The sequence below is a fragment of the Schistocerca nitens genome, chromosome 3, assembly GCF_023898315.1.
Source record: "Schistocerca nitens isolate TAMUIC-IGC-003100 chromosome 3, iqSchNite1.1, whole genome shotgun sequence".
In the NCBI taxonomy this organism is placed as follows: Eukaryota; Metazoa; Arthropoda; class Insecta; order Orthoptera; family Acrididae; genus Schistocerca; species Schistocerca nitens.
The window spans coordinates 947,006,635-947,028,168 of NC_064616.1; the positions used below are offsets into that span (position 1 = coordinate 947,006,635).

At 39.4% G+C, this 21,534-nt stretch overlaps 1 protein-coding gene across 1 annotated transcript in view; it reads right to left on the minus strand.

The window, feature by feature from the left end:
- LOC126249022 (uncharacterized) overlaps positions 1-21,534 on the minus strand; it is a 907,745-nt gene that overhangs the window by 456,875 nt on the left and 429,336 nt on the right. The window contains exon 14 of the mRNA XM_049950624.1: positions 18,020-18,097. Coding sequence (XP_049806581.1) covers positions 18,020-18,097 — 78 coding nt within the window. The remainder of the gene's footprint in view (positions 1-18,019; positions 18,098-21,534) is intronic.

The following is a 21,534-nucleotide window of genomic DNA, read 5'->3' on the forward strand; positions in this document are numbered from 1 at the left end:
ACGTGGTGAAAAAGTCATTATACTACAAAGTAATAGGAGTAAGGTACTAGGAGTCGGAAGGGAAAATTGGTACAGCTGATTCATGAAAGTATACGGGGTGGATCTCTGGCCACACTTGGTCAAATACCTGTTGTCATAGGTAGGAGAAGTAGGTCTTTTGTAGGATAAATCCAGACAACAGGTTCCCCTGCTAAAGAGTATCTTCAGCACTTTAAAAAATACTTAAACAATCACTCACAAGACAGATTTTAACACCTCCAATATCACATACAAAAGATGTCACAAAGAAAAACAAACTATTGGAAAGAGTAATATGGGGCATTTCACAGACTTTACAATCCCCCATCAAAACATGCAATCAATAAAACATAAAATAAAACTATTAGAATTTGATATCACCAAAAAATTAATCATTTTGTGAGTGTATAGATCTCCAAGTCGTAGTGTGGACACTTTTTTCAATAAGTTAACAGAAGTTCTAGATAAAGTCTCAAGTACAAAGGTCAATATAATTCTGTGTAGGGACATTAACATCAACACTAGTACCATAAATGAATCCAGCAGCACCTTCATAAACATCCTTCAAACTTTTGGCATGTCCCTATTGGTCAATAGTGAAACAAGGGTTACAATGACATCATCAGAAATCAAAATAAAAGATTTTTCAAAAGAACTAAGCTAGGACGAAGTGTATAAGGAAACCAATGGAATATGAAATTCTCTAAATTCTACACATTGTTTAAATTGGACTTTGACAAGGTAGTATGCATACGTATCAACATCTCACAAAAGCAGGTATTAAGAAGACCTCCCAAACACTTAAACACCTCAGTTCCATGAAAAAGATTCACAATGATCTAGAATTCTTAAATTTCTACCACAAATACAAAAAGACATATAGGAAGGTGCTGATTGCTGTAAAAAAGTCATTTAATGACAAAATAGTATACAATGCAGAGAATAAAAGCAAACCAGTCTGGGATGTTATAAAAAAGGGTATGGGGGGGGGGGTGGAGGCAAACAATCGCAGAAAAACGTACTGTTAAGGGAGGGGGATAAGGTAGTAAATGATCCACTTAGGAAATTATGTAAACAAGCATTTTTCAAGTATTGCAGAGAAGTTACAGAAAAATTCCCCAAAACAAATATAACACCAGTAAATAATATTGCACTAAATACTATGTTGTTACTTCGAACCACAGATAATGATGTCGATAAAACTGTTCAAACAAAAAAAAAAAAAACTCAGTAGGCTTAGATGAAGTACCTATGTGTGTACTGAAACAATGCATAGGGAATATATAAGGCCCCTTAACAAATATAATAAATGAATCCTTCACATCAGGGACATTTCCAGAGCAGTTAAAACACACAAGAGCTGTACCTCTGCTTAAGAAAGGTAATGCAGAATACATAGAAAACTACCAGCTCATTTCTCTGCTGTCATTATTCTCAAAAATAATAGAAGCAATTATGAAAGACAGATTAATGAATTACCTGAATAATACAATCTTTTAAGCAAGTCATAGTCTGTTTTCACAAAAGTTGTACTTGATGCTCTTGATAAAGATGAGTGTGTCACAGGCATATTTTTGGATCTTTCTAGTGGTAGCTAATGCTGGTTTCGGTCATACCTAACAGATAGGGTACAAATGGTAGAGGTAACACATACTTCAAATAGATGTAAACATGAAGTAAAATACTTATCGCAATCAAAAGAAATTAACATAGGGGTACCGCAAGGAAGTTTATGATTGGTCAGGAAGCAATAAAGTGACATTGATCATAAAGAAAACTAATGCCATAAATTTCAGTTTGAAGAGGAAAAATTAAATGTAGATGGCACCTCTATAGACTGTGTAACAAATGCAAAATTTTTAGGATTGAATATTGATTCTCAGTTGAAGTGGTGTGAACACACAAAGGCATTTGCAAACAGAATGTTATCAGCATGTTATGCCCTTAGAATCCTGTTATCAGTGTGTAACATGCAGTGTCTTTTACTTACATATTATTCATATGTACACTCAGTTCTTAGCTATGGCATTCTGTTTTTGGGGAAAAAACGCACAAAATAAGAACACTTTTCAACCTCAAGAAACAAGCCAAAGGCTTAATAACCAACAGTACTAGTCGAGCTCATTGTAAAGATCTGTTCAAAACACTGGGAATTTTAACTGCTCCATGTGAATACATTTATCAGTCATTTGTACACGTCAAAAATAACATTGGTAATTACTGCACAAACCGCTCTGTAGATGACCATGCAACAAAAGATAGACTCAAGTTATATTTACCAAAAAAAATTAACATAAAACTCAAAACAGAATTTTCTACCAAGGAATAAAACTGTACAATAAATTACTAAGAGAAATTAAATAAATTGCAAAAACACACTTATTTAAAAAGGCAGCTAAAAAGAACCTGTTATGCAATATGTTTAAGGTTTACTTCAATAAAACACAGTAGGGGTCTTAAAAAAATGTTTTACAAATAAATAATAATACATGCAAAATTCCACATAAAACCTTCACTTTATGTTTTTTTTCCAACTTTTTCCGTTCCAGAAATACTTACCCCCAACCTATGCAGAGCACAATACTAACACCTCTTCCTCTTTCTGAACTCAACATCCCACTCATTATGGAGGGATGCTGACTCAGTTTTCCAGGATAGCAAATGGGAAGTTGTGGTAAAGAAAATGGCCCAGAGATTGTGTGTGTGTGTGTGTGTGTGTGTGTGTGTGTGTGTGTGTGAAGTGTTATGAAATAATGTGTGTATAGTATGGGCAGTTACTGATAGTGAGATATGAGTGAACAGTGTGGCATTACATTTTTAAATAAGTTATTTGTAAAAAGTATTGTATATCAGGAGTAAATCTAATGATTGCCTCTAACTAGAAGCCTGTAAATACATGTGTATACGAATTAGCTTATTTTAAATTGATCTAAACTTTAAATGCTTTGACATTTCCTACATCCTTGTAAAAAGAGATCTACAGAGGAATAAAGCTGATACTACCACTACTTCTACTTCTACTACTACTAAGATCCCATACTAATGTTCAATATCATCAAGATACCAATAAACACAGACTTGATAGTCACTTTCTCTCAGAGACTGCTATCAAGAAATGGTCAAAAGTATACTGCATTCAGCTATGGGAGACGAAGTTATCTGTTCACTTCTAAGAAGCATCTTATGGGGGTAGATAAGGTGGTTGCTTTTGAGAAAGTTGTGAATGGAGCACCTCATTCCATCACAGGAATACCACCACAAAAAGTTTTAGATGAAATAACAATCAATGACATAAAAAAATATTATGACTACTACACCTTAACGGGGCAATGAAGTTCTTTGTATTGTTATGTAATTGATGGTTACCAGGTGTCCAAGTTAACTGACTGTTTCCTGCTATTAGTTCTTCCCCTTCTTTCATTCAGAACTATATCTGTCCTCTTTAACATTCTTCACTATAATGGTTATGATGAGAATATTTCTTTGTGCTGAATGCGAAAACAAATTAACCAAGCAAAATAAACATCTGTACAGGGTGGCAACCAGTCAGGGAATACTTTAGGGAATTGATTTTAAAAATTTTATTTAGAAGTCCCCAGTCAAATCTGTACAAGTTTTCTCCCACAGCAACTTCTGCTGTGCCTACGTGCCAAGTTGCCTACCTTTCGGAACAAAGGCACTCTGTCCACTTATAGCTGCTAACAAGAGACACCCTCAGCCCTCTGCTGAAACTGCTAGTGAATTCACGCCATCAGTGTTAGCCAATAGCATGCATGAGATACAGGCCATGTGTATCAATGCTGGAGCATTCTACAGTGCACAAATCAGTTGCCTCAGTCTGTTGTGATACAGACCTTGAGCAGAACAGACATCTTTCATGGCAGGCAGAGCCTCTGGCCCTGCGTTTCATGACCGGCCACCAACGTAACTTAACATGAACCACCTCCTCATCCATTGCTCATTTATTTAGTTGTTCGTCCTCTTAGACTGGCCTATACCTGGTAACTTCCTCCCAAGGCCTACTCTTTGTATACTACACATTTGAATATATTCTATTTAGTTACCTAATTTCCTGTTCCGTCATTTAACAGCATCCCTGGATGCCCAGTTGAAAGACCTGATCATTCAACCTGCTGTACATTGTAGTCGTAAGCTGTATGTAACAACCTTCTTCCCTCTCCCTCCCCATGTACAATGGTATCAGAATCTTGATTCGTTCCCACTGCTTGGTCTATAGGGCGGTTATATACTTTTTGTTCACGTTCTATATCGTGTGGTCAGTCATAAATCGCGGCTGTTATTCCGTTGTGAGCCGTGCCTGGGCGCTGCAGTTCATAGGATACAATGCCACAGGATATACTGCATCTGCACATACCAGCGTCTGGGGCAAAGTCTACTGCCAACCTGTCGTAGCTCACCACTCAACCATGTGCGTGCTGAGTACACTGAGCTGTATCTCATTGCGCAAGTACATGCTTTGAGCATAGCGGCCCCATTTGACTGTCGCTTCCATTGAACCTGTTTACTGTATTAAATTTCTTATACATGTTTTAAACTCTGTTGTTGTTGTTGTTGTTGTTGTTATTCAAGTATTTCATGCTTAGTTGTAGTGATGAGAAGTTTCTTAAGATATATTTTTGAGAGTTTTCGATTAATCTCCAGGGATGTGTAGATCGCACATTGTGTTTGGTAACCACAGAATCCCAAGCTGTTCATAACACTTTCTTTCATTTCATTTTCATGTCATGATCCATTCTATTTTGTTTCTTCTATCCTGATGCATCAATTCTGTGCTCTCTGATGAACGTAGGCTCCTATTCCTAGCTCCACAGATGTGAGCACCTTAAGGGTTCTATAGACCCTATGCCGCCAAACTGCACATGCAAGGTTTCCGAAATCGTTGCCGCACTACATCTTTTTACCTTGATGGGGATTTGTTTTTATTGAAAGGCTTGGCACGGACATGAAATCAGTGTCTAGGCCTTGTAAGAAATGTGAAAAACCATAGAGTCTAATGATCCTGGTATTGTGTATCAGTTTACTATTGGTATTAGGTGACTCGAGGCCCCATACAATGAGCACTTGTGTTGCCAAAGCCGATAGGATGCAGTGTGACATGCTGGATTGCGGAATGAAAGGACTGAACTTATTCTGCCTTCTCTTTCTCTTCTTTATGCATCTCTCTACACTGTCTTTGTTGACCTTTTATTCTTTTTCTGTCCATGCCTTCTGTTTTTTGCAAGTGGTAATTGCTTGTCTGGTTAACCCAATGCACGAAGGATATGACGACTTCTGGCTGTTATCTCCCAGAGGGCAGCGAACTATTGGTGATATGATGAGATGTAAGACATTGTTTTATTTAGGTTACTTGTGAGCAGACAAGAGGACTTGTCATTCATGTGATCAAAGGCAATTATGAACAGGGGAGGGTTCTTCTGACAGCTGTTTCAAGTGATGTTATTTCTGTTGTACAGATAATGTTTTGTTGTGGAAGCTAGGGAGGATACAATAAATCCTAATTATGTCGCTAATTGTAAGACAGAAAATGATTCAGTGATGTTAAATTGTCTATTTTATGCTAACACACCTACAGGTCAGAGCAGGACCGTTAACCATGATTCATTTTACCATGCAGTCAGCTTCCAATTGAGACAATGCTTTCAGAGTAATTTAAATTGCAGGCTGTGTTACCAGTGAACGCTTACTAAAGCAGAGACCACATGGTGCAAACCCATGGACTGCCACAGCTGTCGCCTTGTGATATGCCAGCTACATCCCACCACGCTACCACTTTTCTTATCCTTCTTCATCTTGTCTGTCATAATTAAGACTAATTTTCATATTATGGTATGATTTATAAGTAACAAACTGCATAGCTTTTCAGTGACAATGTACTGAGAGTATTATATAGAGCATAAATATTAAGTGGTTGTCACACTGCAGTGGTACCAGTTGAGTCTAACAGCGGATCGGGTTTCACTAGACATGACCTGCACCTCAATAGCTATGGGAAGGGGAAGTTGGAAAAGCTTATTGGTGACAGTGTAATGGGTGGTGGCAGGATCACTCATGGAAGAATTCCTGTAGAAGTTGGTGTTAGAGCTGCACCTTTTTTAGATTTAAGTGAGCTCATAGGTATAGCTGCTAAAAGGAAGTCCCTCTAACAAAGGAATCACCTTCAGAGAATCTCATGTATCCAAGTAGAGAAGAATTAGCATATTTCATCAAAATATAAGAGGTATTACAGATAAAGTTAGTGAACTGAAATGTTGACTGAAATTATTGGTATGTTGGAGCACCACTTAAATAATTTGACAATTCTGAGGCTTCCTTTACCAGGATACAGATTAGCTGGCTGTTTTTCATAGAGTTCCTTGTGGGATGGGGTAGTCGCTATGAACATAAAAAACAGTATTCCATTTGAATTCATAGACCTATCATGGCAGTGCACTGAACAGGTATTTGAATGTCATGCAGCGGCAGTTGAACTGAGTAAAACATAACTTCTAATAGTTGTTGTTTATAGGTATGCTAACTCTGACTTCTGAGAATTTCTGCTCAAGCTACAGGCGGTTCTTGATTCACTTTATATTAAGTACCAGAAATTAGTTATATGTGGTGACTTCAATATGAATTTTGTATATGAGGGTGTGAGAAAAAGGATGTTGTTAGATGTCATAAATTCATATGATCTGATGCAGACTCTGGTTTTCTCAATCAGGGTGCAGGGGAACAGTACCACAGCCATACACAATATTTTTATTCATTTTTCTTTACTAGATGGGCATCGTGTTAGTAAAAGGGAGAATGGCCTTTCAGACCATGATGCACAAATTATGACACTAAAAGGCTTTTGCACTCAAACAAATATTACATGTAATTACAAACTATGTTGGAAAGATACTCCAATGGTAAAAGACTGTTCCTCAAACCTCCTTAAGGAACAAGAGTGGCAGGGTGTTTCTAATGCCAATAACATAGATGACAAATGTAACACTTTCCTTAACACATTTCTCATGCTCTTTGAGAGCTGCTTTCCATTAGTGTGCTCTAAGCAGGCAGTAAAAGGCAGCCTGGGTAGCTGACTAGTGGGATAAGGATATCATGTAGAATAAAGTGGGAATTATATCAAAACGTTAGAAGTAGTCACAATCAAGCAACAGTAGTTCATTACAAACAGTATTGTAAGGTGCTTAAAATGTTATTACGAATGCAAAGAGTATTAGGAATGCAAATAGAATAGCTAATCCACAGAATAAAATTAAAACCATATGGTCAGTTGTGAAGGAAGTGTCCGGTCAGCAGCACAAGGTTGACAGTATAAACTCAGTTTATAAATAAAACCATAACATCTACAAGGAATCATATTACTCTCTTGGAAAATGCCTTTCTGAGACTAATGTCTGAAATACTGTCCTGTGATACTGGCAAGGAGGAGATTAGGTCAATAATTAAATCTCCAAAGACTAAGGACTTTCATGGATATGATGAAATTCCTAGCAGAATATTAAAGTACTGAGATGCACATGTTAGCCCTGTACTTAGACGTATTTGTAATTTTTTCTTTAAGAATGGTGAGTTTCCTGAATGACTGCAGTTCTCAGTAGTAAAGCCACATTATAAAAAAGGGAGAAAGGGATAATGTAAACAATTTTAGACCTATTTCTATGCCATCAGTGTTTGCTTAGGTTATTGAAAAGGTTGTGTATGTAAGGATAATTTATCATTTTATATCACATAATTTGCTATTAAATGTACAGTTTGGCTTTATAAGTGATTCACAATTTAAAATGCTATATTCCCTTTTCACTGCAAGGCACTGGATAGATTAAACAAAAGGTTTCAAAAGCTAGGCATCTTTTTTGAATTTACTAAGGCATTTGATTGTGTTGATCACAAAATATTGCTCCAGAAGTTGGACCATTACGGAATATGGACCATTACGGAATACGGGGAGTAGCTCACAATTCGTTCACTTCTTGCTTTAGCAACAGACAGCAAAAGACCTTTATTCAGAATGTTGAGAATGGCTGTGATGTGGGGCATGGTCAAACGGTGGGTGCCCCGGGGACCAGTGTAGGGGCCACTTCGGTTCCTTATTTATATAAATAATATGCCCTTTAGTATTACAGGGAATTCTAAAATATTTCTGTTTGCTGATGACACTAGCTTCGTAGTAAAGGATGCTGTGTGCAACACTGGCTTGATTTCAAATAGTGCAGTTCATGACATACGCTCATAGCCATTAGAAAATAAACTAACCCTAAATCATAGTAAGACTCAGTTTTTACAGTTTCTAACACACAGTCCAACAAAAACTAATGTTTTAATTTCACATAATGGGCATATGATGAGTGAAATTGAACAGTTTAAATATCTAGGTGTTCAGATGGATAGAAATCTGTCGTGGAAAGACCATGTTCATGATCTTGTTTGAAGGCTAAATGCTGCCATTTTTACTTTTTGAACAGTATCCGAAATCAGGATCGTTCAACATGAAAATTAGTCTACTTTGCTTATTTTCATTCACTGGTGTCATATGGTATTATACACTCCTGGAAATGGAAAAAAGAACACATTGACACCGGTGTGTCAGACCCACCATACTTGCTCCGGACACTGCGAGATGGCTGTACAAGCAATGATCACACGCACGGCACAGCGGACACACCAGGGACCGCGGTGTTGGCCGTCGAATGGCGCTAGCTGCGCAGCATTTGTGCACCGCCGCCGTCAGTGTCAGCCAGTTTGTCGTGGCATACGGAGCTCCATCGCAGTCTTTAACACTGGTAGCATGCCGCGACAGCGTGGACGTGAACCGTATGTGCAGTTGACGGACTTTGAGCGAGGGCGTATAGTGGGCATGCGGGAAGCCGGGTGGACGTACCGCCGAATTGCTCAACACGTGGGGCATGAGGTCTCCACAGTACATCGATGTTGTCGCCAGTGGTCGGCGGAAGGTGCACGTGCCCGTCGACCTGGGACCGGACCGCAGCGACGCACGGATGCACGCCAAGACCGTAAGATCCTACGCAGTGCCGTAGGGGACCGCACCGCCACTTTCCAGCAAATTAGGGACACTGTTGCTCCTGGGGTATCGGCGAGGACCATTCGCAACCGTCTCCATGAAGCTGGGCTACGGTCCCGCACACCGTTAGGCCGTCTTCCGCTCACGCCCCAACATCGTGCAGCCCGCCTCCAGTGGTGTCGCGACAGGCGTGAATGGAGGGACGAATGGAGACGTGTCGTCTTCAGCGATGAGAGTCGCTTCTGCCTTGGTGCCAATGATGGTCGTATGCGTGTTTGGCGCCATGCAGGTGAGCGCCACAATCAGGAATGCATACAACCGAGGCACACAGGGCCAACACCCGGCATCATGGTGTGGGGAGCGATCTCCTACACTGGCCGTACACCACTGGTGATCGTCGAGGGGACACTGAATAGTGCACAGTACATCCAAACCGTCATCGAACCCATCGTTCTACCATTCCTAGACCGGCAAGGGAACTTGCTGTTCCAACATGACAATGCACGTCCGCATGTATCCCGTGCCACCCAACGTGCTCTAGAAGGTGTAAGTCAACTACCCTGGCCAGCAAGATCTCCGGATCTGTCCCCCATTGAGCATGTTTGGGACTGGATGAAGCGTCGTCTCACGCGGTCTGCACGTCCAGCACGAACGCTGGTCCAACTGAGGCACCAGGTGGAAATGGCATGGCAAGCCGTTCCACAGGACTACATCCAGCATCTCTACGATCGTCTCCATGGGAGAATAGCAGCCTGCATTGCTGCGAAAGGTGGATATACACTGTACTAGTGCCGACATTGTGCATGCTCTGTTGCCTGTGTCTATGTGCCTGTGGTTCTGTCAGTGTGATCAGGTGATGTATCTGACCCCAGGAATGTGTCAATAAAGTTTCCCCTTCCTGGGACAATGAATTCACGGTGTTCTTATTTCAATTTCCAGGAGTGTATTTTGTGGTAACTCTTCCCATTCCCAAAGGATATTTTTGGGTAAGAAATGGATAGTTCGGGCAATAAGTGGTGTAAGTTCGCGAATCTCTTGTTGACCCCTGTTCACTAGTCTGGCAATTCTGACATTGGCCTCTCAATATATATATTATTTATTGTCGTCAGCTTATTCCCAAGAATTAGCAGCTTTCTCTCATTTAATACTAGGAAGAAATACAATCTGCATTTGGATTGCACTTCCTTAACTTTTGTGATACTACTTCATCCATTTTCTATAAGCTACCACAAGAATTAAAAAATCGTAGCTGTAATCGACACCCTTTCAAATTGAAACTGATGAGTTTTGTCATGGGTCACTCCTTCTATTCTGTCAAGAAGTTGCTTCAAAAATTAAACTGTTTCCTATTTTTAATTTCTGACTGTGTTTACTTAAACTTATGCCTTGACTTTTTGGGTTCATAGACATTTTATTTTATCTGTTATTACTTTTGTATTGTAATTTAATGTACTGATACATTCCATGGCCTTGGAGATTTGCTCCTCAATTCGGTCCTATGGAGCTAAATGTGTAAATAAACAAATAAGTGACAATTATTAATTTTTGAGGATGGCCCAGGTGCACTCCTATTTGTATTATTAGGAAGTTACATATTTCTGAAGAGTTAGAGGTGTTTAAAGGTACCCTCTATCATCTACTGTATAAATCTTTGTCATGTGGGGAATTTAACTACTTTTGTTGTTCAGCTTTGTTGTGGAATATTGGTATTGTACTATATTTCACTTGTAGATCTCTTTTATTGACAAGATTTTTGTTTTTTCTTTCAAATGGATATATCAAGTTTACCTTACTAAAGTTTTTCCAAAATGCTCCTTATTACAAGTCTGCTTCATTGAATGTTATGTTTTGTTGTCAAATCTAGAATGTGGAGCCCCTCTTTGTGGTGTCTATTATACTTAATTTTTATTGTTCAAAGGACAATTACATTGCAAACCTTCATCTGATTTTTGTAACTGATATTCCATTGCTCTGCAGATGAGCTAAGTCCACTGGACAATGTTGTGTTCTATGTTGAGCACTTACTTTTGAGAAATATTAATTATAGCTACCCATTTTGAGACCTATATTATTAGTCAGACAAACAAGTCACCCTTCAGACCACTACTTGGTCACATTTCAACCTGGTTAATTATCATTTGTCTCAGTTTTAACTAATTACTTCATGTGTAAAACTAAGTGATATATTTAAACGCTACCATCCCATGAGGTAATTTAAAATGGTTTTTAAATGAATAGGTATACCTTTCCTTTTGATTTTCTGAGAATTTCACTATGATGTGGCTACATTGGCCATTACCAATGATGTATCCAATTTAAGGCACTGATAACTCATTAGATGCTCTGGCTAGTTTATGCCAGGATTTTGTCGGTATAAAAAAGGCTTTGTACTTCTCTACTTCAACATGAATTTATATCAGTTTGCCACGAAGAAAAATGATCCTAATCCTACTCCTAATGATCCAACTCCCCAAGACACTATCCAAACTGAACCCTGACTGGAACAATTCCGTCCTCCGTCACACCTCCTCTTCCTCAAAATCACCCTCTCCAAACCTTCCAGGAATTTCTGACTTCCAGCCTTGCCTCTCAATCCTTCTTAAAAAACCTTAATCCTACTCCCAACATCACCACTGCTGAAGCCCAGGATATCCGTGATCTGAAGGCTGACCGATCCATCGTCATTCTTCCGGCGGACACGGGTTCCACGACCATGGTACTTGATCATCGGGAGTATGTGGCTCAGGGACTGCGTCAGCTTTCAGACAATACTACATACAAAGTTTGCCAAGGTAATCCCATTCCTGATGTCCAGGCAGAGCTTCAAGGAATCCTCAGAACCTTGGGCCCCCTGAAAAACCTTTCACCTGACTCCATCAACCTCCTGACCCCACCGACACCCCGCACCCCTACCTTCTACTTTCTTCCTAAAATTCACAAACCCAATCATCCCGGCCGCCCCATTGTAGCTGGTTACCAAGCCCCCACGAAACGTATCTCTGCCTACGTAGAACAACACCTTCAACTCATTACATGCAGTCTCCCATCCTTCATCAAAGACACCAACCACTTTCTTGAATGCCTCGAATCCTTACCCAATCTGTTACCCCCGCAAACCATCCTTGTAACCATTGATGCCACTTCCTTATACACAAATATTCCGCACGTCCAGAGCCTCGCTGTGATGGAGCACTTCCTTTCACGCCGATCACCTGCCACCCTACCTAAAACCTCTTTCCTCATTACCTTAGCCAGCTTCATCCTGACCCACAACTTCTTCACTTTCGAAGGCCAGACATACCAACAATTAAAGGGAACAGCCATGGGTACCAGGATGGCCCCCTCGTACGCCAACCTATTCATGGGTCACTTAGAGCAAGCCTTCTTGGTTACCCAGGCCTGACAACCCAAAGTTTGGTACCGATTTATTGATGACATCTTCATGATCTGGACTCACAGTGAAGAACTTCAGAATTTCCTCTCCAACCTCAACTCCTTTGGTTCCATCTGATTCACCTGGTCCTACTCCAAATCCCATGCCACTTTCCTTGACGTTGACCTCCATCTGTCCAATGGCCAGCTTCACACGTCCGTCCACATCAAACCCACCAACAAGCAACAATACCTCCATTATGACAGCTGCCACCCATCCAACATCAAACGGTCCCTTCCCTACAGCCTAGGTCTTCGTGACAAACGAACCATTACACTAACAACCTGAAAACAGATTCCGCAACTACGCTCCCGACCTGGTACAGAAGCAAATAACCAGAGCCACTTCCTCATCCCCTCAAACCCAGAACCTCCCACAGAAGAACCCCAAAAGTGCCCCACTTGTGACAGGATACTTTCCGGAACTAAATAAGACTCTGAATGTGGCTCTCCAGCAGGGATACGACTTCCTCAAATACTGCCCTGAAATGAGATCCATCCTTCATGAAATCGTTCCCACTCCACCAAGAGTGTCTTACCGCCGTCCACCTAACCTTCGTAACCTCTTAGTTCATCCCTATGAAATCCGAAAACCACCTTCCCTACCCTCTGGCTCCTATTCTTGTAACCGCCCCCAGTGTAAAACCTGTCCCATGCACCCTCCCACCACCTACTCCAGTCCTGTAACCCGGAGGTGTACACGATCAAAGGCAGAGCCACATGTGAAAGCACCCACGTGATTTACCAACTGACGTACCTACACTGTGAAGCTTTCTATGTGGGAATGACCAGCAACAAACTGTCCATTCACATGAATGGACACAGGCAGACAGTGTTTGTTGGTAATGAGGATCACCCTGTGGCTAAGCATGCCTTGGTGCACGGCCAGCACATCTTGGCACAGTGTTACTTCCGCCTCGACTGACATCTCTGCCCAAACTCTTTGCCTTTACAAATGTCTGCTTGTGTCTGTGTATGTGCGGATGGATATGTGTGTGCGTGCGAGTGTATACCTGTCCTTTTTTCCCCCTAAGGTAAGTCTTTCCACTCCCGGGATTAGAATGACTACTTACCCTCTCCCTTAAAACCCACATACTTTCATCTTTCCCTCTCCTTCCCTCTTTCCTGATGAAGAAACCATTGGTTGCGAAAGCTTGAATTTTGTGTGTATGTTTGTGTTTGTTTGTGTGTCTATCAACCTGCCAGCGCTTTCGTTTGGTAAGTCACATCATCTTTGTTTTGAGATATATTAACATGAGTTGATATAGATAAGGTTTGGGTTATACAAGTTTTATGGTACACTATCTCTACGACTTAGTAAGTGACACCTCCATTTTACTGAAATGTGTTAATATTTTGTACTCTGAGAAACTTTGTGCAACTACTAGCCACAAAAATAGTCAAACGACATAGCAAGTTTTTACTTAGGTTATTACACTTTTTCAAATGCACTTAGTCCAGTTTTAACCCACACCACATGTTAATGTTCTGCAGTAAGCTGATTTATTATGTTTTTTTAACCAAATACTTTGATTATTACAGAATTAAGTCTTCAGTCAGGTTGTTGTTGCATTTAATATTTTGATTTTAGTTCAGCTATGTGGAAACGAGTTTAATATTTTCCAGACAACACAAACAACTACACATTTTATGGGGTCCTATAAACCATCAAAAGATCAGTGCTGATTCAATTTGGACAGCGTCTGCTTTCTATGACAATTAGTTTACTACTGAAACAGTAAATTAATAATAGATTTTTTTTTTCCTCAACCTAACAGAAACCACGATAGTTCATTCCTCTTTGTGAAGCTCTCTGGAATGATTTTTAACTTCATATATTTTAAGAACTGATAATCTGGACGATGATGATTTCAGTTATTACAGGAGATATTGCATTGCCGCTCAAAATCTGAACAGTTAATATTTTACTGTTTTCTTAACTCATGAAATTCGATAAACTTGACTACATCTAAGTCCCCTGCCACTTACACTAAATGAAAACAATTGTAACAGGACCCTCCCACAGCATTAAGGCTCCCACTAGCGCAAACCGTCTTTCCAGCAGTGACTGCCATCCTTTTGTAACCAATGTGAGTCACCATTCCTCTTGAAGGGGTAAGCAATGTACAGGGTGGCAGCAAGTCAAGGAATATTTTAAGCAACTGGTTTATAAAATTTTATTCAGGACACCCCAGCCAAATCCTTACAAGTTTGCTCCTAGAGCAACTTCCATAGTGTATACATGACACAAGCTGCCTGCCTTTCAGAACCAACGCAGTTCCGTCCAGTTCACGCTGCTGACAAGAGATGCCCTCAGCCCTCTGCTGAAACTGCTAGCGAATTCACACCTTTGGTTTTGGCAAACAGCGTGCGTGGGATGCAGGTCATATGTGTGCATGCTGGAGCATTGTGCAGTGCAGAACACAGTTGCCTCACTATCTTGTGATACAGACCTCAAGCAGAACTGACATCTTTCATGGCAGGCAAAGCCTCCAGTTCTACGTTTCATGACTGGCCATTAATGTATGATAACATGAACCACCTCCCTTCTGCTGCCCATTTCAATTAGTCGTTCAACCTCCTAAACTCGCCTAAATCTGGTAACTTCCAACCCTAGGCGTGCACCTTGTATACTCTAAATTTGAATATATTCTCTTTATTTTACCTAATTTCCTGTTCTGTCATTTAACGGCAGCAATGGATGTCCACTTACAAGACCTGACGAAATGACCTGCTGTATGTTGTCGTCGTAAGCCACATGTAACAACTTTTCCCCCTCCCCCTGCTCATGTACACATCTGCGGAGCACAGGTGAAAAACAGACATTTGATGGAACATATGTGGACACGCAAGAAAATACAAAGTACAGGATTACAGATACACCAAGAAGAGAATGCAGAGTATAATTACAAAAATTTCCTTTTGTTTATTTAATTTCCCCATATCGTATCAAAATGTCAACAATAAATAAACTGCATAAAAACAGAATAGGCATAATGTTAACCATTTAGACATAATGTTAGCCATTTAGACAAATCCCTTTCATGAATAACAGTTTGCAAATTTGATTAGTCAGAGTGTGCTTTTCCCAAGAAACCACTCATAAATGGTGGGTTGGGGGGGGGGGGGGGGGGGGGGGAGCTCATCAAATATTCAGGATTGTCTTATACTTGAGTATATACCATACTTTTCACTCTGCATGGGAGTGTGTGTAGTATAGAAACTTCCTAGCTGATTAAACAATGTGCCAGACTTCATCTGAAAGCTCACAGGCATCTCTTATCTCTTTGTGTGTCCATCAGTGACACAACACCTAAATTATTTGGTGAGCTAATATCTTTACTTATTAAATTACTAATAATATTATTACTAGAGACCAGATTTTCATGCACTATCAATCGCATCCATTCATGCAATGTCACATCATTAAATACGATAATAAGGCAGAAATAGAATTGAAATATGTTACAGAAAATGATGTTTCTATGTCACAATAAGTGACAGATGCATACTTAGGTGAAGATATTTTGGACAACGTCTGATCAATTTGATAGTTTTTGTTACAATTTTGCTGCAACATATTTTTTGGTCTTCTTTGTAAACTCAAAATCAGGATATGATCTGATAACTTTGTTATCCTAAAAACAGCAACACCCAATTCTCCACAGGATGACTGCAAAGATTTTTAACCTTTACAATAACTGTCCAGGACTCCACCTGTGGCTTCTAACTTTGGTATTTCCAAATGAAAATGCACACAATTTGTTTTGATGTAAATATGGTCTTGCTTCATATCTGTTTCCTAGGATATCACTACCGCATCTTTAATGCAGATTGCATTATGACCTCAAAAGCCTACAGTCCAAAACTGATGCAAAAATCTTACATTGCAGTACCGTAAGTCCTTTCAGTAGAATGAAGCAAACAGATGTCAACTTCTGTAGATCTGTAGGAATTTTATGTCTCTTACTAACAACACCCAGGTACCCACCCGGTTAAAAAAGGTTGGGGGGGGGGGGGGCACAGCTAAAACTGGAAGAATATAGCTAAATCAAGCAACATGGGCAAGTGTATTCACACAATCAAATTTTAGACCACCTTTACAGTTACATGATGCAGATTAGAATAGATTAGATTAGATTTACTTTCATTCCAATTGATCCGTAGTGAGGAGGTCCTCCAGAATGTGGAACATGTCAGAAAAACAACAATACATGACACATATTTACAACTAAAACAAATAAGCTAATGTACCATTCCACAGGTCCCAAGTGGAATGATCGTCATTTTTTAATGTACACTAAGAGTCATTTTACAAATACTAATGCACTGAATTTAAAATAAAAAAGTTTTTTATTTATTTATAAGGTAATAAACGTAATACAACTACTGTAATACTTATTTAGAATGAACACATTACTGCACTGAAATGGTGCAGAAGTTAGATTATACTTACACACACACACACACACACACACACACACACACACACACACACACACACAAATTTTCAATGAACACATTACTGCACTGAAATTGTGCAGAAGTTATGTTGTACTTATATACAAATCAGTTGGTGTTACTAAGAAATTCATCAATGGAGTAGAAGGAGTTGGTCACCAATAAATCCTTTAGGCTTCTCTTAAACTGAATTTCATTGGTTGTTAAGCTTTTTATGGCTGCTGGCAAGTTATTGAAAATGTGTGTTCCTGAATAATGCACACCTTTTTGTACTAGACTAAGTGACTTTAAATCCTTGTGAAGATTATTCTTATTCCTTGTATTGAGCATGGGCCAGCAATGTTAGACACTTCAAGCTATGATAAAAATATTTAATAGCTTTCCCAGCCTTCATCACATATGGAGCAGCATTGCGCATCAACAACAACAACAACAACAACAACAATAATAATACCCTTTTATAATTTAATTTTACTGGCGCGAAGTATTTGGACTTCTACCGACAACTACCGAGCTGAAGTAGGGCACTTGAGCTCACTATGAAGTTCACAAACTGCAACAAAATCGCAGAATTGCTTACATTCTGCACCTTGGCGTAGTTCATACGAATAAATCAATAAAAGATGGTGTCATACACGTATACCATTTTCAAAATATACATTTACCCAGCAAATGGCCTTAAATGCAAAAATTCATGCAACTTGTGTTTATACGGAAATCTGGACTCTAGTTATTATACACCTGCCTTGGAAAGTGAATAACTCTCACAGTCTCATACTAATTTGAAATAAAATCATCTCAATAACCAGCAACTGTCACATGTGTGCTTTGTAGTTATAGAAGTAATTAATGCTGATTCCCGAAAGTAACATTCATTTCTTCCTAACAATTCCATTATCACAAATATCAAACAATCCCATTATGAAGTATAACTAATTTTTGACTGGATCTGAGAAAAATTATATCTGCACAGTAAACAAAGGACATTTCACAGCAGTACCCTGTCAATATTTATAGAAATCACATAAGCAAAAAACTAATTGCGAACATGACTACAGCATAGGTATAGTGAATATATACCTGATTCATTGTGGTCTCTGTGCCACCAGCTAGGTTTAAAATATTTCTTCTGTCTAGCTGATTCAGCGTATGGTTCACCTGTTAGAAAATACAACACTGATCAATGTAACTAAGCAGCTATCAAGAACATTTTGTAACTTTTGTAAACAAAGGAAAGGAAAAGAACGCAATATCATAGGCATGTGACTGGCAGAAATGAACACTACCTGGTGCAATTTATATAAATTAGGATTATGAACACCAAATCATCATCATCATCTACTACAGGGTGATTATCATTAAGAGTTAAACTTTCAAAATGCTGTAGAAATTACATCACTGGTCAGAATGACATTAAATCGCAATGGAATATTATCGTAGAAGAGGGAAAACGTATAGCAAAAGAAGAAAAATGCGTGAAAATTGATCAATAGATGGTGCTCTATGTCATAATACGTCAATGAAAACACCTGTCATGTGCACGACCCACTGAAGCTGGTATAAACATGATGGGTACATGGTTTTTCCTCCTTTCACATGTGCAACATTCACCATGACTGTCTCAATGCAGGATCACGCTCTGCTTCTATAGCTGTATTACAAGAATGATGACTGTGCACACATCGCTCTGCAGAAGTTCCGGACACTGAAGGGTTTGAAAAAAGGCATTGGTGTAATGACTGCCGTGGAAATGGAGAAAATGATTCAGAAATTCAAAAAGACGGGTTATTTTGCCATGCAACATGGTAGAGGGAGGAAATGAATTGATTCTACGTCAGTGGAAGCAGTGGTCACTCCAATGCAGGAGGAGACAATTGGTGGTGTACAAACATGTAGTGCATGGAGAATTGCCCAAACACTAGACATACAAATGAGCATGGTGCGTAAAATCTTATGAAACACCTTCTTTGCTATCCATTGGAAATTATCCATGTTCAAAAGTTGCTTCCGGTCGACCCGCCACCAAGAGAGACGTTTGCTTCAGATTTTCTTGCTCACATGGAAGTGGACAATGATTGGCTGTGGAAGATTATATGGACAGATGAAGCTCACTTCACATGATATGTGAATACAGAAAATTGTCAAATTTGGCAACGGAAAACCCACATGCAAATCAACCAGTACCACTTCATCCTGAAGCAGTCGCTGTGTGATGAGGGTTTACAGCATCATTTACCATAGCTCCATATTTTTTTGAAGTGACAGAAGCTTCAGGTCCTGTTCCCTGAACCATCACTGGTAAGTGCTGTGATTGTCTTTTGTGCAATGATGTCATTCCATCTCTCCAACAGCGCGGATGTAGAGATGCTATAAATGCTAGAATTATGAGTCACCATTTCCCTACAGCCTGGCCATCCCTATCAACTGATTATAATCTGCATGACTTCTGGGTGTGGGGATATCTGAAAGATATTGTGTTCATTGTTCTGACTGCCAACTTAGCTGCATTGAAAGCATGCATTGTGGAACACATCCTGAACATGACACCGCAAACACTTCCATCAGTTGTGGAACGTGCTGTTTCTCAGTTTCAACTTATTGCAGAAATCTGTGGACAGCATTTTGAACATGTTTTGTACCAGTCACACAGAAATTAATAATCCAATTTGATTTTGATTCATGCTTTCTTTGCAGTTTTTGCCTCAGAACAGTTAAAAACCGATTCTTCTCATCTGATGTGATATGACCTTGCCATGGTGGATGGGCTTACGTAGGCCCATGCACAATGAGTAGTACAGTTTGTTTTCTGTCAAACGTACACCTTATGCATTGCTGTGTGATTAATTTGTCATTTGTAGTAGAGCATCATTAAATTATGATGCTTATAGTGCCATCTATTGCTACATTTTGTAACCATTTATTTTTCTTCTGCCATATGTTTTCCCCTCTCTCCAATAATATTCTGTTGCAATTTGATGGCGATCTGACCAGTAGTGGTATTTCTGCAGCAGTTTGAAAGTTTAACTTTAATTACAACAATCCTGTACTACTACTACAGTTCTATTCAGTTAAGTATGATCAAGTGCATCATCACAATTACAAATACCCAGTGAGGTTACCTACACTGTGGTTTTCATAGAGGTGAAGTAGTGCACAAGTTGATGAGGCCATAGACTCTTTGTTTCTGAGAAACTTCCCTTTGTCCATTTCTGCATGTTTTGACAAATATTACAACAACCATTTAATTCTACTGTGCCATCTTCTCTGCACTATGCCATCTGTCTCTAGGGTACAAGGGCTCAGGACAAAGTTTTGTATTCTAGTGAAAAAGTCTATAAAACATTGTCAGTGGTTATCAGGCAGGAAAATGATCATTCTTAGTTATTTCAGAACAAAGTAAAAGAATGCTGCATTAACCACTATTCCTACAAGTTACCAGAACACTTGGCCTCAAGAATGTGATTCTGTATAACTCAAATAATTGTGTTAGATAGATCTTGATGTTGTCAGTATAAAGAAAGCTGACAAGGCTGATGGTGACAAAATCACAGGTATACAAGGTAAACTGTTTAACCACAAACATTAGCAAACTGTATTTGCTGTCAACCACTTCTCTGACAGCTGCTGAATTCATACATGTAATCAGTCTTGCCACTGGAGGTGCAAGCGGCACTGCAATTAGTGCTCTTCGGGCCAAAGCGCTGAGTGGGATTCCCACTCCCTCAATCATGGTTCTCATTGCCCAGTGCTGTCATACACACAGACTTGTGACCAAGTCTTCACTCTGAGAGCTGTCTGATACTTTTGAGGGAAGGTATTTATCATACAACTGTAACCCACCCCCTTTCTCTCTCTCTCTCTCTCTCTCTCTCTCTCTCTCTCTCTCTCTTTTGCCATTGTGGGGAATATTTCTGAAGTTTAAGTGCTTTCAAATGAGGAGGCTAACTTTTATGCTTTTAATAACAAGAACTGTATCCAATTAGCAAACTGTGGAAGGACTGTGTACATGTGAACTGTAAATGGCTAGAGAACTGCTTAAGAACTGTGATAAATAGGCGATTAACAGTGTTTGAATTGTTGTTAAGCTTTAAGAGAACTATAATAAATGATGAAACTAAATCAAATTTTTTGTTGCTATGAAAGTAATATTAGTGTAAATCAGAAATAGGAAGTTCTGAAGTGCTACGAGAATAATAGTAATGCTGTGTGCATGGTCAATGGGATTACATTGTCAATCATCTTTTAATGATTCGTCATGCTACAAGATGGAGCATCATGCATAGCAGCACTAGACATCCATGGAAAACATGTGCTGTGACAGCACATAGTGGTGAGTGTAGTTAGCAGCATAGGGCACACCTATGTAAAGGAGTTTTGCTATTTGGGGAGCAAAATAACTGATGATGGTCGAAGTAGAGAGGATATAAAATGTAGACTGGCAATGGCAAGGAAAGCGTTTCTGAAGAAGAGAAATTTGTTAACATCGAGTATAGATTTAAGTGTCAGGAAGTCGTTTCTGAAAGTATTTGTATGGAGTGTAGCCATGTATGGAAGTGAAACATGGACGGTAAATAGTTTGGACAAGAAGAGAATAG